Raw genomic sequence first — 17,836 nt, forward strand, 5'->3', positions numbered from 1 at the left:
GCTGTGAATACTTACGGGATGCACTGTGGTGTCCTCCACCAATGTAAGTTTTTTCCCCTACTAAATTAAAAGGCTAAATTTAAAACAGTGCACATGAATGTAATTTTTAACTTCACTCGACCATGTTTTCAGTGGCTATTAACAGGCTTTCGCTTTTGAGGGTGTGCACTAACTGTCCAGATGTTGAAGGGGGTGTATGGCTTAAAAGGTTTGGGAAAGCCTGGTTTAAGGTATTGCATTAAAACTAGAATTAGTTAATTCACCAAGACACAACTGTCTGTTTGAAATTAAAATATGTTCACTTTATTTAAGTAACCCTCCCCCCCCAAAAAAAGCATACAAACAGAATTATTCAGTAATCATAATATTTTGCACATACTGTACAATATATACAAAGAGGCTTTCCACTGAGTTTCAAATGATTTGGAAATGGTATGATAGCAACTTCAGTAAAATCATGCACTTGATTGTCTTTCCTCTGTTTTTGTCTCATCTGTTTGTGCAGGAGCAGTGTCAGCACCCTGACCCATCAACGCTCTCAACATCTCTTTGTACTGCTCCTTATGGTGATGGCGAATGATATTTCCAAATCCTTCAGAAGAGAAAGAAAAGTAAAGGTAAACTGAAAAAAGACATTCAAACATGATGAGACTACTTACTCAGTAAAAGGCTGAAGTTTTCATCTTTCTCTGTGAATAAGGCCACAGCCGCAGTCACCATATTTTCATAGTTGTCTGTCTTCTTGTAGGCGTTAACAGCTTGATAGAGTTGAGCTGATCCCTCTGGGCCAAGTGCTTTTTTCACATCAGCCAAAAAGGCAGCCTGGACTTGACTCTTTGGATCAGTGCCTGGTAAACATGGAGGAGTCTGGACTTTCTTGTTCAATAAGAACACTACCTAATACCTAAGATTGTGATTCCAAAATTACTTTCTTCCAAACTTTTGTTTATTTTTGAGACCATTAATAAGCCCTTTGGCCTTATGTAAAATCTCCAAGTTCCAGCTACAGTAAAATAATCAAATGCCACATCATTGTGCTGCTAACAGAATGCTTCAATGTTGGTGTTCAGGATGTAGTTTGTAGTTTCAATGCTCATGTTTATGAATTGCGCTCTGTGCATAGAGTTAAATTTCCTTTGTATGCATGACCTACCAGTCTGAGTTTCTCGAAGACCTTGATGTCCTCGTTTGAATTGTTCTACATTCAACTGCGTACTTGATGTAAAACTGGAACTGGATGATGAAAGCCCACTGGGTTGTTCATCTGTTGGACAGGAAAATAAAGATTAAGACTTTGGATGTACAGCTACTGTCTTGTGTGACTTAGGGTAGGCTGCTTGACTGGACTTGTTTTGTAGTTGTACCACTATGCGACATCCCTGCTCTCTTCTCATCTTTGTACAGCGAGTCTTCCAGTTTGTATCCACAGCCAGTACCAGTCAGCTCCAGGCATTTCTCGTCAAATGTCTTCCTGTGATGTGGTCGTATAAAGGAGTATAAACCTGCGACACATTTAGTGACTTTTAATCAACTAATAACTCAGAAATACATGTAACACTGTAATACATACGGAACATCTCATTCTTTAAGCCCCTGTTTATATATAGGCCTCAGATTTTCCCTTGGGGATCAGCAAAGTTTACAATTTAAAAATGTCATAAGATACTGAGAATTGTAATATAATATTATAACAGTAGTGCTCTCTTTCCAGAATAGTGCATTACTTGGAGGTCCTAATGCCACTTTCCACTGCACCGGTTTGAGTCGGTCAGTTTTCCACAAAATAGTTCACCGGGAAACTGCCAAAACTATGCTACATTAAATCAATGAGTAGGAATTAGAGATGCCAACAAACAGCAGGAGGGGAAAGAGGTTCTGCTGTGGCAACTGTAAGGAGATAACAGAACACTGCAGCAAGCTGGAGACTGGGGAGTATCATACTGCAGTAACCAGTTAAGTAAGGCACAGCAATATGGGAAGCCAGTATTAGCATGTGTGTTTATTTTTGTCATGGCTACCTGTGTAACCTCAAACATTACAATGACACGATGATGACGAATCTGCTTGACAAATGAGCAACAATCCACAGTTTATGTCACAAAAATGGTATCAGCTCAGCACGTTTGGACCCCAGACTGACCAGATACTTGAAGTAGTACTGGGTAGTACAAGTACCTCAATTAATCAATGGTTCTATAGTGAGGAGAAGCTAAATATTCTGTCAGTGGGAATTAATGTTCACAACTTCACGCTTGTGTATACACAATGATATGCAAACAGACTTGAGCAACGTAGTGTGTCAATTTAAATATGGTCACTGAAAGAACTGAGACAAGTACTTTATAATACAAATGACTTACCCTGGTAAAGTCTGTAAGTATGAGGGTCATGGGTTAATAAAGACGTGTCTAGCAGCAGATTGTCCAGGTTGTCATTTTTCTTGTATGAATACAGAGCCTGGCGAATTCGCTCAAAGTTGACCTGGCTGAGTGATGATTTCATTTCTCCCAGGAAGTTCCTAGCGAAGTTGTTTTTCCCATCACCAGTAACAACCCAAGAAACACTTGGCTTCTTTAGAAAGATTAAAGATGAGGACAAATTATTAATAGCTGTTAATACATAATGGCAGTGACATATACAGAGACAGCTGTATAAGATAGACCTCCGTTTCCAGTAGGACGCTTGTTATAACAAGCAAAATCTCCTATTAAAGTCTAAAAAGCTTGTTTGATACAGGGTCAATGAACAAGGTTTTTGCTAGGATTGAAGAATAACTGGTAGGGTGCAGATATATGGACGAGGGGGACCCAAATCATACGTGATTTCCACACTATCATGCTTCAGTGGGGAGGAACAAAACCCCTTTGTGAGACAATAAATGTCATTAAGATACATAATTTTACATTTAAAATAATGGGTCATTACAGCTTAGTCATTCATTCACTTTACGTACCGTTTATCCTCACTACCTAATGAAATGCTTTAGTGGGGCAAAATAGACACTAAAATCAAGTGTTTCCATGGAAATCATTCTACTGTTCTACTTGAAGTGTATTTACTAACACAGCTGAGACAAATCTCGAAACGGCAACTATAGGAGTTTAAATGATCACCTTTTGCTATTATTGATTTATTGATGCAATAACAATTGGAATGACTAAATGCAAGTACATTAGTTGGCTTGGCTTCTTAAGGTTGGTCAGATTTGTACCACATTTTCTGCTGTCAATTAAAAAATGTGACATAAGGGTAAATTACTTCGCAACTGTAGAGGCAGCTGTGGAGGAAGATAAACTGTTTTAATGCTTTAAAAAATATATACTGTAGAATAGGCTCTGCCAAATAGTTCAGGAGTGTCAAACTCATTTTTGTCACGGGCTACGGACTTACGGTTTCCCTCAGAGGGCCAATATGAATGGGAAACCTTATGAATGTTTAACCCCCTCATATTATTACATGACAACAAATTGATGGATAACTAGTTTTGAAAGCAGAAGTCAAGGATAACAGTTTGTTCAACTATTGATCAAATTACTGTAAAAACGGGTTTGGTAACAAAAATGTTTTTGCAATAATTATTATCTATTACATATGACAATAATTTTGGTACAGATTTAAACAAGATCCAAGGAAGCTGACACACATGATTTGCTTTCGTGGGCCACATAAAATGGTGTGGCGGGCCCGATCCGTCCCCCGGGCTTTGTGTTTGACAACTGTGAAATTGTTGTTTTATTGGAAATGACAAATACCTTTTCTTGGACCAATTTTATTTTGCGTTTTCCTCCACGCATCATCTCATCCATCCTCTTGTCGTATTGAAGTGACAGTGTGGACAAATTATTTTGCTAGAAAAGAAATGGGCAATTTAAAAAAAATGAAAATAAAAACCAAAATAATCCATCCATTTTCTATACCATCCATCCATCCATTTTCTTCCGCTTATCCGAAGTCGGGTCGCGGGGGCAGTAGCTTTAGCAGAGAAGCCCAGACTCACCTCTCCCCAGCCACTTCCTCCAGCTCTTCCGAGGGGATCAACAAGGTGTTCCCAGGCAAGCTGAGAGACGTAGTCTCTCCAGCATGTCCTGGGCTGTCCCCGGGTCTCCTGCCGGTGGGACGTACCCGAAACACCTCATTAGGTAGGTATCCAGGAGGCCTCCTAAACAGATGCCCGAGCAACCTCATCTGGCTCCTCTCAATGCGGAGGAGCAGTGGCTCGACTCTGAGCCCCTTCTGGATGACCGAACTTCTCACCCTCTCTCTGAGGGTGAGCCCGGACACCCTGCGGAGGAAACTCATTTCGGCCACTTGCATCCGGGATCTTGTTCTTTCGGTCATGACCCACAGCTCGTGACCATAGGTGAGGGTAGGAACGTAGACTGACTGGTAAATTTAGAGCTTCGCCTTTCAGCTAAGCTCCTTCTTCGCCACAACGGACTGATACAAAGTCCGCATCACTGCAGATGCTCCACCGATCCGCCTGTCGATCTCCTGTTCCGTTCTTCCCTCACTCGTGAACAAGACCCCAAGATATTTGAACTTCTCCACTTGGGGAAGGATCTCATTCCGACCTGGAGAGGGCACGCCACCCTTTTCCGACTGAGGACCATGGTCACATATTTGGAGGTGCTGATTCTCATCCCAGCCTCTTCACACTTCAAACTGCTCCAGTGAGAGTTGGAGATCACGGCTTGATCAAGCCAACAGAACCACATCAGTGACAAAAGGCAGCCTTGGCGGAGTCCAACCCTAACCGGAAACGAGTCTAACTTGCTGCCAGCAATGCGGACCAAACTCTGGGACTGGTCGTACAGGGACCGAACAGCCCTTATCAGGGGGTTCTGGCACCCCATTCTCCCGAAGCACCCTCCATAGGACTCCCCGAGGTACATGGTCGAACGCCTTCTCCAAGTCCACAAAACACATGTAGACTGGTTGGGCGAACGCCCATGCACCCTCGAGGACCCTGCCGAGGGTGTAGAGCTGGTCGACTGTTGCATGGCCAGGACGGAAAGCACACTGCTCCTCCTGAATCTGAGATTCAACTTCCCGACGTACCCTCCTCTCCAGTACCCTGAATGAACCTTACCAGGGAGGCTGAGGAGTGTGATCCCCTGTAGTTGGAACACACCCTCCGGTACCCCATTTTCAAAAGGGGGACGACCACCCCAGTCTGACAATCCAAAGGCACTGTCCCTGATGTCCACGCAATGTTGCAGAAGCCTGTCAACCAGGACAGCCCCACAACATCCAGAGCCTTTAGGAACTCCAGGTGAATCTCATCTAGCCCTGGGGCCTTGCCACAGAGGAGCTTTTTAACCAACTCGGTGACCTCAGCCCCAGAGATAGAAGAGCCCACCTCAGAGAACACAAACTCTGCTTCGTCATGGGAAGGCGTGTCGGTGGAATTGAGGAGATCCTCGAAATATTCTCCCCACCGCCTCACAATATCCCGAGTTGAGGTCAGCAGTCCCCCATCCCCACTATACACAGCGTTGATGGTGCACTGCTTCCCCCTCCAGAGACACCTGATGGTGGACCAGAATTTCCTCGAAGCCGTTCGGAAATTGTTCTCCATGGCCTCACCGAACTCCTACCACGTCAGAGTTTTTGCCTCAGCGACCACCAAAGCTGCATTCCGCTTGGCCAGCTGGTACCCATCAGTTGCCTCAAGAGTCCCACATGCCAAAAAGGCCCGATAGGACTCCTTCTTCAGCTAGACGGCATCCCTCACCGCTGTCCGCTGGTTCGGGGATTGCCACCACAACAGGCACCGACTAACCCAATCACGCCCTTCCAGGTCATTGCCCACGTGAGCATTAAAGTCCCCCAGGAGAACGATGGAGTCCCCAGCGGGGGCGCTCTCCCGCAACCCCTCCAAGGATTCCAAAAAGGGTGGGTACTCTGAACTGCTGTTCGGTGCATAGGCACAAACAACAGTCAGGACCCGAAGGCGGAGGGAGGCTACCTTCTCGTCCACTGGGGTGAACCCCAATGTACAGGCGCCGAGCCGAGGGGGGGTGGGGGGGCAATAAGTATACCCACACCTGTTCGGCGCCTCTCACCGTGGGCAACTCCAGAGCGGAAGAGATTCCAACCCCTCTCAAGACGACTGGTACCAGAGCCCAAGCCATGTGTGGAGGTGAGCAGACTATATCTAGTCTGAACTTCTCGACCTCACATATCAGCTCAGGCTCCTTCCCTGCCAGAGAGGTGACATTCCACATCCCTAGACCCAGTTTCTGTAGCCGAGGATTGGATTGCCAAGGTCCTCGCCTTCGGCCACCGCCGAGCTCACACTGCACCCGACAACTATGGCCCCTCCCACAGGTGGTGAGCCCACGAGAAGGGGGACCCACGTTACACTTTCGGGCTGTGCTCGGCCGGGCCCAATGGGTGCAGGCCCCGCCACCAGGCGCTCGCCTTTGAGCCCCACCTCCAGAGTGGGGCCCCGGTGACCTGCATCCGGGCAAGGGAAACCTATGTCCATTTATTTTGCTCGTCATAGGGGTTTTTAGAGCCTTGCTTTGTCTGGTCCCTCACCTAGGACCCGTTTTCCATGGGTGACCTTACCAGGGCCGTGAAGCCCCAGACAACTTAGCTCCTAGGATCATTGGGACACACAAACCCCTCCACCATGATAAGGTGACGGCTCAAGGAGGGAATTTTCTATACCGCTTATCCTTATTCGGGTTGCAGGTGAGCTTCATCCTATACCAGCTGACTTCAGGCAAGAGGTGCGGTACACCCTGAACTGGCTGCCATCCACCCACAGGGCACATATAGACAGACAACCATTTTCACTTGCATTCTTACCTTTGGACAATTTAGAGTCCTCAATGAATCTAACAGGCATGTTTTTGGAATATGGGAGGAAGCTTGCGTACCAAGAAAACCAAGGCAAGAAAATGGAGAACATGCAAACACCACACAGGAACGCCCAGAGCCTAGATTTAAACCCCCAACCTCAGAAATGTGAGGCAGATGCACTAACCACTCGTTCACCATGCTGCCACATACAATCATGCGGAAAACAACAGCTAATATATACTTGTTTTGCCCATTTTCTCTGGCATGAGATGCTTTCTTTGTATCACAATGTCAAAATCTGCCCCATCAGCAACAATGGTCAGACTTAATAATTATAAAACGATGATTACGCACCATACTGTACATACATGTTTCAAGTGGATGGATAATTTAGGGTGAAAGAACTGTGTTGTTGGCTTTGGGGCTTTTCACCAGCAGTAAGCATACATGTGGCCATTAAAGACAATTGCGCCATTATAAAGGCATGGCTTTGTGATGCTGAGGCCAATATTATCGGCTCTTTAGTGTGTAGGTAAAGTACTCTCGTTAGTTTTCAGGTACTGTTACGACAAGGAAGGATGCTTGGTCTCTTAAAGGTCCCGTATTTTGGGTACTGTATATAGACCTCCATAGAGTGAATCTCTAAAATGGAATTAGTATAAGGGTCAATTTTAATCATTTCAAAAAACACCTGGGTTTTCTCATGACAGCTATTTCTGTTTGACCCAGTTTTGTATTTGCTTTGTCTATATTTGGTTAAGACCGCCCCCTTTCTTCTGATTGGTTGCCTCTGTCTAGAAGACCCACTTGTGAGAGCACACGTTTTTGTTATGTTGACAGCGGTGGAGCAGAAAGGGGATGCGGAGATCTTCGCTAGTGACGTAGATAAGCTTGAGAAATTTGTATGACCTGATTTCAGAAACCGTCTGGAGCTCAGTAATGTGTGGATGATCCATCCATCCATCTTATACACCGCTTATCCTCACTATGGTCGCGGGTATGCTGGAGCCTATCCCAGCTAACTGCGGGCAGGAGGCGGGGTACACCCTGAACTGGTTGCCAGTCAATCGCAGGGCACATACAAACAACCAACCATTCGCTCTCACATTCACACCTACGGGCAATTTAGAGTCTGCAATTAACCTATCATGCATGTTTTTGGGATGTGGGAGGAAACCGGAGTGCCCGGAGAAAACCCACGCAGGCACGGGGAGAACATGCAAACTCCACACAGGCGTGGCCGGATTTGAACCCGGATCCCCAGAACTGTGAGGCAGATGTGCTAACCAGTCGATCACCGTTCCGCCGCGTGGATGATTTTAATTCAAATATAATTTTTTTCCTGGAGGCACCATAGAAACAATATTTCATCCCAAATACTAGAAAATGTTGGTTTGGCAAAATATGTCCCCTGTAAGAGCTTGAAGCAGCTTGAAAAGTTCCTCACCAAAAGCTGTTGTATGGAACACACAGGGGAGCGAATATAGTTCATCATTTTCCTATACTGTATATGAAATGTGAAAAATATTTTTCATTGTGGTCTCTCAAGACAAAAACAAAAAAACAAATAAATAAATATATATATATAATAAATAAATAAATTCATCAATTAACCTACCGTCCCTGCTCCCAAAGTCCCATTGCCTACTCTTTGGTGCTCCACTCGCTCAAGTGCATCAAACAGGTTGCTTGGTTTTATGTCACTCTTTTGAGTCTGAGACTCATACTGTTTAAACATACTAGCATATTCAGTATCTTCATCTACAAGGAGACAGGATAAGACGAAATCAAAATAATATATTGAAGAGGTTAAGCAGAAAGTGTCTACAAGCTCAAATAAACACTGACCCCTCCTTCTTTTTAGAGTAGAAGTGTGCATGTCCAGCATTTTGGCCTTCTGAGTGTATGGTTTCTGGGATGGTGTGTAAGAAGTAGAACCAGAGCACTGAGGGACTGGCAACAGAGAACTGCTGGCAGCAAACACTGAGGGATCAGAGCCAGGGTTCTTCTCCAACACAGGCCTCTGGTTAGACATTAAAAAAAAAAAAAAAAAAAAGAACAATAACATATCCATTATGTAGAATGGTAAAACTAGTATTGAAAGTCTTTACACCTTTTGAACCCCATCATGATTATAGAACACATTTTCACTATAACCAGAAATGCAACAGAAGTACAGCATATATTGTATGTTTTACAAATTACAATACATCGCATACTGTAAATTCGTAGCAGGAGCATAAATCAAGAACAACTGGCGTACCATTTTCTGCGCCACCCTGAAGAACTGGCAGACATCACGGACAATGTTCCCAAAGTTGTCATAAAAACGCACACAAGGCCTCACCCATGAAGGAAGGTGAGATTGTGCGTCTCTGTTTTTAAACCTGTGAAAATTACATTTTCGAAATCGGGTTTTCATTACCAATCTTGGAATGTCACATAGTTTATGGCTTTCAATGAGGTGAACTGTTATAGTTTAAGTTGCTGTGGTGTATCTGATCAAAAAATAAAAGAACAGAAGAAAAGAAAAAAGAAAATGAGCAGCCATTGTACAAAATAAACTCCCAGGTGAATCAGAGTATACTAAAATAATATGATGAATAACCTTGTGTAATTGTTTTAATAATTACACAAGGTAATCCTGAGCCATCACCTTATCGTGATGGAGGGGTTTGTGTGTCCCAATGAGCCTAGGCGCTACAGTATGTTGTCTGGGGCTTTATGCCCCTGGCAGGGTCACCTATGTCAAACAAGTCCTAGGTGATGGACCAGAGTATGTACGGCTCAAACGACCCCCTATGATGAGTAATATTGTTGGACACCGTTTTCCCTCGCTCTGAGGCGGGTCACTGGGGGCCCCCTCTGGAGCCAGCCCTGAAGGTGGGGCTCGATAGCAAGTGTCTGGTGGCCGGGCCTGCACCCATAGCACAGCCCGAAGAGGTAACGTTAGTCACCCCTTCCCATGGGCTCACCACCTGTGGGAGTGGGCAAGGGGGTCGGGTCCAAAACAAGCTGGGTGGCGGTGAATATGGCGATCTGATCCCTGACTACAGAAGCTGGCTCTCGGGACATGGAATGTCATCTCTGTAGCAGGGAAGGAGCCCAAGCTGGTGCGCGAGGGTGAGATGTTCTGGCTAGATATAGTCGGCTCACCTCGACACACAGCTTTGGCTCTGATAACAGTCCTCTTGAGAGGGGGTGTACTCTTTTCCACTCTACAGTAGCGGCAAGCAGGTGTCGGCATACTTATTTCCCCCCTGGCTCAGTGCCTGTATGTTGGGGTTCACACCCCCATGGACGAGCCTCCTTCCGCCTTAGGGTTGTGAGGTTGGGAGACGGGTCCTGACTGTTGTTTGTGACTTTCCACCGGGGGGGTGGAGGGGTGCTGGAGAGTGGTCCTGCTGGGGACTCCCTCATTCTGTTTAGGGATCTCAATGCTCACGTGGGCAATGACAGTGAGACCTGGAATGGCGCGATCGGGAAGTACAGCCCCCCTGACCAGAACCTGAGCGGTGTCCCGTTATTGGACTTCTGTGCTTGTCTCATCTCCGTAACGAACGCCGTGTTCAGACATAAGTGCACATGTCCACATGGTGCTGAGCCCTATCGGGCCTTTTTGGCATTTGGACTGTGCAGGTAACTGATAGGTACTGGCTGGCCAAGAGGACTGCAGCTCTGGTGGTCACTGAGGCAAAAACTCAGGTGTAGGAGGAGCTTGGTACAACCGGTGTCAGAATTTGGTTCGCATTGTAAGTCGGATTCGTTTCCAGTGAGGGTTGGACTGGGCCAAGGCTGCCTTTTGTCACCAATTCTGTTCATAACCTTTATGGAAAGAATTTACAGGCGCAGCGAGGCATTGAGGGGGTCCGGTTTGGTGACCTCAGTATTACATCTCTGTTTTTTGCAGATGATGTGGTTCTGATAGCTTCAAACCGTGATCTTCAACTCTCACTGGACCGGTTCACAGCAGAGTGTGAAGCGGTTGGGATAAGAATCAGCACCCTTAGAATCTGAGACCATGGTACTCAGTTGGAGAGGGGTGCCATAAAGTGCCCTCTCCTGGTCGGGGATGAGATCCTGGCCCAAGTGGAGAAGTTCAAGTATCTTGGGGTCTTATTCACGAGTGAGGGAAGAATGGAGCGGGAGATCGACAGGTGGATCGGTGCAGGGTGCGTAGTAATACAGGCTCTGTATCGGTCTGTTATGAAGAAGTGGCTGAGTCAAAATTCGAAGCTTTCGATTTACTGGTCGATCTACGTTCCTACCCTCACCAATGGTCACGGGTCGTGACCGAAAGAACAAGATCACAAATCCAAGTGGTCGAAATGAGTCTCCTCTGCAAGGTGTCCAGGCTCTCCCTTAGAGACTGGGTGAAAAGCTTGGTCAACCAGGATGGGTACAGAGTCGAGCCACTGCTCCTCCACATCTAAAGGAGCCAGATGAGGCTCTTGTTAGGATGCCTCCTGAAGGTGTTCCGGGCATATCCCACTGGGGGGAGGCCCCGGGGACGACGCAGGACGTGCTGGAGAGACTATGTCTTCCGTTTGGTCTCGGAACGCCTCAGGAAGAGTTGGATGAAGTGGCTGAGGAGAGGGAAATCTGGGCTTCCCTGCTTAAGATGCTCTCCCTACGACCCGAGCCCGGATAAGCGGAAGAATATCATGGAAAAGAAACAAATGTTTCGCAATTAAGTAGATAATTGGCATGCTCTGTGTTCACATTGGAATTAAATGTGTCCCATGTTACTCTTAACACTGATGTTACCAAGCATAAATTACCTAGAAGAAAACTCTAACTTTAGCATCCTTATTCCACAACAACTATTAGGAAATTTGTACCAGCATTTTATAATCAAGAGACTGGTTTACAGCGAATGATAAGCACTGTATCTGACCTCTGATCACACAGGAAGATGGCTCCATAGTCATCCTTGTGGCGAATGACTCTGCCAATCGCCTGGTTGACAGCTCTGAACGCCTGCTCTCTGTACCACTCCTGCCCTGTAAGGAACTGCAACAGATACATACACACCTCAAACAACAAACATGTCAAAGCAAGACTAGAATAATGTCCTAATCCTAGATTTTATTTTACCAAGCAGGTGTTCCAGAATGGCCTTGGAATGCTAAACCTCAATTTACAGTCCTTGTATATGTCAGGTAAATAAGTCTCAAACAATCTTGTCTGTCATTCGGGTAAATTCCCTAGTAGGCATTCATCAAAGTACGAGCCCCAAAATTCTTGGCTACTCCATAGCAAAATGGATGACTAACTGTTCACTTTCTGACATATGTACTTAAACTTTTTTTGTGAGTAGGGCTGCATGATATTGGAAGAAAATAATGTGCTTTTTATTAAACTTACGATACATATTGCGATGTGAAATAATACAGGATCAGTGTTGGGAAATTCATTTTCAACGCAAACTAGTTCAAAGTTCAGTGCATCGTTCCAAAAATGAACCAGTTCAGTTCATTAATTAAAGGTTTTGAACTACATTCACTGGGACAAAAACTAATTACTCCATAGTTCCGCACCCCCAATATGTTGCTTACGAGCTATTAGCCTCAAAATACTGGCATTTAATTTCAGCATTGTTTCCACCGATTCAGTCCATACTAGTAGCCAGCTGCAGCTTTCACCCTACAATCTCAAAAACATGAGGAAAAACGTGCTGCTTGAATGGTCTTTTTTAAAATGAGGAATTAAAACAAAAACAGGACTTTCGTCCTTAATGTGCAAACAAAAACACGCAACACAGTATGACAGGAATGATGGTGAAAGGACATTGATAACTTTGCATTCCTCGCAGCTCTGGCTGACTATATTAACAAAATGTATCTATTCTTATATTACAAAACAAAATCAATTCCATATAATCACAGTGTGATTGTAACTTTTTTTAACTAAAGCATTCTGATACAAATTTTCTTATTAATTTATTTTTACAATTATGCACTGTATTGCAAAATAACACCTTCCCTCCCATTTACATAGTGTCCCTGAAGGCACCTCGTGCACTCACGTAGCTGCCGTGCCTGTGTAGTTTCATTCTGAAGAGCGAAATAGGGAATGTAGCAGGTTTAGATTCTTTCCCGTCCTCATTCATAGTTATCATACATGCAGATGAGTATAAAATACTGGGCTGCTCCGTGTGTTAAAATAAAATAAATAAAAATTACACTAACATCGGTGCTAATCTTTTGAGCATAGCCAAACAGGTCCCTCTGCTGGTCAGTTTTAATAGGAAAAGTTGATTCACTGTATATTACAGTACACCAACATCACAGCAGACTCTGCACTGTGACTAGTGCGCGGACTTACATCACGATGACAATGCTCAAACACAATATCATGCGGCCCTAGTGTCGAGGCAAACTTTTCAAGGTGCACTACTGGGTACTGGGTAATTTTTAAGGGGGTTATCTTCAGGTTGCCTAATATACACACATTTACACCAGGATAATGGCACTTGCAAAGATGGGTGAATTTTCGAGCATGGTCATACTGACATCGAAAGTAACAAGTACATTCATTTTGCACGTTCTAAATAATAAATATAATTCATCTTACCTTCTGGCCAGGCAATTTTTTTCGGTTCATCTCATCTAAGAATTGCATCTTCAAAATGATTCGAGGGTCTAACTTTGGTGGAAAGGGGAGTCCAGTGATTATAACACCTCGACCAAATGTATCAGTAAAATCCAAACCCTCGCTTGCCTACAAAAGAATGTTGAGAGCTGTTGTGATATAAAAACAGTCTTGCATATTATGTAAGGATTTTTTTAAAAAAATAATACATTAACATTCATGTGATCTTTCCACCTCCTCTGTTTAAAACGAGGGCTATGTGCTCCTAGTAGGGTCTCCCTCGGCAAGTATGAATCCAGTGGTTGGAACATAGAATGAGACTGCCTCGATGCAGTGGTGTGAGAGTGTTTGCTTCCTTACTGATTTCTTATTTTTTGCATGTTTGTAAAGGCTTTGATGCAGGATGGGGCACAAGTAAACACAAATGCGGTTTTTAAAGAGGTTTTTTAAATTAATTAATTAATAATTTAAAAAAAAATGGTAAATGGACTGCACATACAGTGCCGTGATAAAGTATTGGGCCCCTTCTCAAATTCTAATATTTTTTGCATAGTTTTTCCACTTATGTTTAAGATGAAATGCAATGTGAAATGGAGAATGAGAAATGTAAATATCAGACAAATAACCTGAGCGAATGCAGTTTTTAAATGGTAATTTCATTTATTAAGGAAAACAACTATTCAGTTACCTAAAAAGTAATTACCCTCCTTTTCCTTTCGGTTTGTCCCGTTAGGAGTCGCCACAGCGTGTCATCATTTTCCATGTAAACCTATCTCCTGCATCCTCCTCTCTAACACCAACTGCCCTCATGTCTTCCCTCACAACATCAATCAACCTTCTCTTTGGTCTTCCTCTAACTCTCTTGTCTGGCAGCTCCATCCTCATCATCACCCTTCTACCAATATACTCACTCTCTTTCCTCTGGACATGTCCAAACCATCGAAGTCTGCGCTCTCTAACTTTGTCTCCAAAAAACATCGAATCTCGGCTGTCCCTCTGATGAGCTCATTTCTAATTTTACCCAACCTGATCACTCTGACAGCGAACCTCAACATATTCGTTTCCGCCACCTCCAGCTCTGCTTCCTGTTGTCTGTTCAGTGCCACTGTCTCTAATCCATACATCATGGCTTGCCTCACCACTGTTTTATAAATTTTGCCCTTCATCCTAGCAGAGACTCTTCTGTCACATAACACACCTGACACCTTCCTCCACCCGTTCCAACCTGCTTGGACCCGTTTCTTCACTTCCTTACCACACACACCATTGCTGTGGGCTCTTGACCCCAAGTATTTAAAGGCCTCCACCCTTGCTATCTCTTCTCCCTGTAGCCTCACTCTTTCCCCTCCACCCCTCTCATTCATGCACATATATTCTGTTTTACTTCAGCTTATCTTCATTCCTCTCCTTTTCAGTGCATGCCTCAATCTTTCTAACTGTTCCTCCACCTGCTCCCTGCTTTCACTGCAGATCCCAATGTCATCTGCAAACATCATGGTCCATGGGGATTCCAGTCTAACCTCATCTGTCAGCCTATCCATTACCACTGCAAACAGGAAGGGGCTCAGGGCTGATCCCTGATGCAGTCCCATCTCCACCTTAAACTCCTCTGTCACACCTACAGCACACCTCACAACTGTTCTGCTGCGCTCATACATGTCCTGTATTATTCTAACATATTTCTCTGCCACTCCAGACTTCCGCATGCAGTACCACAGTTCCTCTCTGGTTACTCTGTCATAGGCTTTCTCTGGATCCACAAAGACACAATGTAGCTCCTTCTGATCTTCTCTCTACATTTACATCAACATCCTCAAGGCAAATAATGCATCTGTGGTACTCTTTCTAGGCATGCAACCATACTGTTGCTCGCAAATACTCACTCCTGTCCTGAGTCTAGCCTCCACTACTCTTTCCCATAACTTCATTATGTGCCTCATCAACTTTATTTCTCTATAGTTCCCAATATAGTTCTTAGTTAGTTATAACTAGTTCGTTATAGTTCTGCACATCACCATTGTTCTTAAAAATGGGCACCAGCACACTTTTCCTTCATTCCTCAGGCATCTTCTCACCCGCTAGAATTCTGTTGAACAAGCTGGTCACTTCCTGGTCCACCACACTTGCCTCTTGTACTCTTCCTTCTCTCATTCATCAACTCCTCAAAGTATTCTTTCCATCTGTCCAGCACACTATTGGCACCAGTCAACACATTTCCATCTCTATCTTTAATCACCCTAACCTGTTGCACATCCTTCCCATCTCTATCCTCTGTCTGGCCAACCTGTATAGATATATTTCTCTTTCTTTAGTTTCCAACCTGGCATACATGTCATCATATGCCTCGTTTGGCCTTTGCCACCTCTACCTTTGCCCTACGTCGCAACTAAATGTATTCCTTTTGCCTCTCCTCTGTCCTCTCAGTGTCCCACTTCTTAAATAACCTCTTTCCTTGTATGTTTTGCTGTACTGTGAGGTTCCTCCACCAAGTCTCCTTCTCTCCTTTCCTGCTAGAAGATACACCAAGTACTCTCCTGCCTGTCTCTCTGATCACCTTGGCTGTAGTGGGCCAGTCTTTTGGAAGCTCCTCCTGTCCACCGAGAGCCTGTCTCACATCTTCCCGAAAAGCTGCACAACATTCTTCCATTCCCAGCTTCCACATGGTTCTCTGCTTTGCCTTTGTGTTATTAATCTTACTTCCTCCCAACCACCAGAGGCCTCTTACATACCACCATCCTATGGTGTCTAGCCACACTCTCCCCTACCACTACATTACAGTCAGTAACCTCCTTCAGATTACATCGTCTGCACAAGATGTCATCCACTTGCGTGCTTCTACCACCGCTCTTGTCGTCCGCCCTATGTTCCTGCCTCTTCTGGAAGAAAGTGTTCACTACAGCCATTTCAATCCTTTTTGCAAAGTCTACCACCATCTGTCCCTCCAAGTTCCTTTCCTGGATGTCGTACCTACATATTACTTCTTCATCACCCCGGTTTCCTTCACCAACATGTCCATTATGATCTGCACCAATCACGACTCTCTGTCTGGGATGCTCAAAACTACTTCGTCTAGCTCCTTCCAGAATTTTTCTTTTCACCTCAAGGTCACATCCTACCTGTGGGGCATAGCCGCTAATCACATTATACATAACACCCTCAATTTCAAGTTTCAGCCTCATCACTCGATCTGAAACTCTTTTCACCTCCAAGACATTCTTAGCTAACTCTTCCTTTAAAATAACCCCTACTCCATTTCTCTTCCCATCTACACCATGGTAAAATAATTTAAACCCGGCCCTTAAAATTCTAGCCTTACTGCCTTTACACCTGGTCTCCTGGACACACAATATATCATCCTTTCTCCTAATCATCATGTCAACCAACTCCAGAGATTTTCCTGTCATAGTCCCCACATTCAATTCTAGATGCTGGGCTTTCTCCCCTTCTCTTTCTGCCTAAGAACCCGCTTTTGACCTCTCCTTTGTCTTCGACCCACAGTAGCTGACTTTCCACCGGGGCCCTGCAGGTTACCGGTGCCGGACGTTGTTAACCCGGGCCACGACCAATCCGGTATGGAATTCTTTAGATGAATTCCCCCTTAGTTAAATCCCAAATTAATTGTGCCTAATCACAATTTTCACTGATCACACCAAGGCTTGATTACCTCCAGACCTGTTCAATTGAGAAATCACTGAAAAATAATCTGTCCCAACAAAATCATGCTGGACAAAAAAAAAAATCTAAAAAAGCTGCAACAAGATGATATGATCCAAAGAAATTCCAGAACAGTCGAGAAATAATCGGTCTGAAAAGGGTTACAAAAGTTATTTCTAAAGTTTTCGGATTTAGGCGAACCAGAGTGAGAGCAATTATCCTCACATGGAGAAAACATGGAACAGTGGTGAACCTTTCGAAGAGTCGCCAGCCAAGAAAGATTACCCCAAGAGAACAGCAATGACTGATCCAGGAGGCTACAAAGGAACTCAGGACAACTTCTAAAGTACTACAGGTCTCCCTTGCCTCAATTAAGGTCATAAGGACTATAAGGAAGAGACTGGGCAAAAATGCCATCTGTGGCAGAGTTCGAAGGCGAAAACCATACTGACCAAAAAGAACAAAGGCTCTTCTTACTTTTGCAAAACACATCTGAATGACTACCAAGACTTTATGGAGGATATTATATGAACTGACAAGATAAAGGTTGAGCTTTTTGGTAGGTGTGTGTCCCGTTACATTTGGCATAAATGTAGCACAGCATTTCAGAAAAGAACATCATATGAACAGTCAAATATGGTGGTCGTAGTGTGATGGTCTTGGTTTGCTTAGCGTCTTCAGGACCTGGACAACTTGGTGATAGATGGAACACGGAATTCTGCTCTTTTAACAGAAAATCCTGAAGGAGAATGTTCAGCCATCAGTTTGTGACCTCAAG

At 44.4% G+C, this 17,836-nt stretch overlaps 1 protein-coding gene across 3 annotated transcripts in view; it reads right to left on the reverse strand.

The window, feature by feature from the left end:
- Positions 1-276: 276 nt before the first annotated feature.
- Positions 277-17,836, reverse strand: part of rtel1 (regulator of telomere elongation helicase 1) — a 57,302-nt gene continuing 39,742 nt past the window's right edge. Inside the window, exons 22-32 of one of the 3 annotated variants that reach the window (XM_061791947.1) lie at positions 13,387-13,533; positions 11,708-11,823; positions 9,074-9,197; positions 8,659-8,833; positions 8,429-8,571; positions 3,753-3,848; positions 2,361-2,571; positions 1,365-1,502; positions 1,154-1,264; positions 660-848; positions 277-592 (exon numbers count right to left, since the gene is read on the reverse strand). In XM_061791947.1, the coding sequence (XP_061647931.1) occupies positions 456-592; positions 660-848; positions 1,154-1,264; positions 1,365-1,502; positions 2,361-2,571; positions 3,753-3,848; positions 8,429-8,571; positions 8,659-8,833; positions 9,074-9,197; positions 11,708-11,823; positions 13,387-13,533 (1,587 nt within the window). In that variant the 3' untranslated portion in view covers positions 277-455. Of the gene's footprint in view, positions 593-659; positions 905-1,153; positions 1,265-1,364; positions 1,503-2,360; positions 2,572-3,752; positions 3,849-8,428; positions 8,572-8,658; positions 8,834-9,073; positions 9,198-11,707; positions 11,824-13,386; positions 13,534-17,836 lie in introns of those variants that run through there. The other 2 variants (XM_061791955.1, XM_061791962.1) reach the window with 2 other exon arrangements.

Source organism: Phyllopteryx taeniolatus, chromosome 1 (assembly GCF_024500385.1).
Source record: "Phyllopteryx taeniolatus isolate TA_2022b chromosome 1, UOR_Ptae_1.2, whole genome shotgun sequence".
NCBI classification, from domain to species: Eukaryota; Metazoa; Chordata; class Actinopteri; order Syngnathiformes; family Syngnathidae; genus Phyllopteryx; species Phyllopteryx taeniolatus.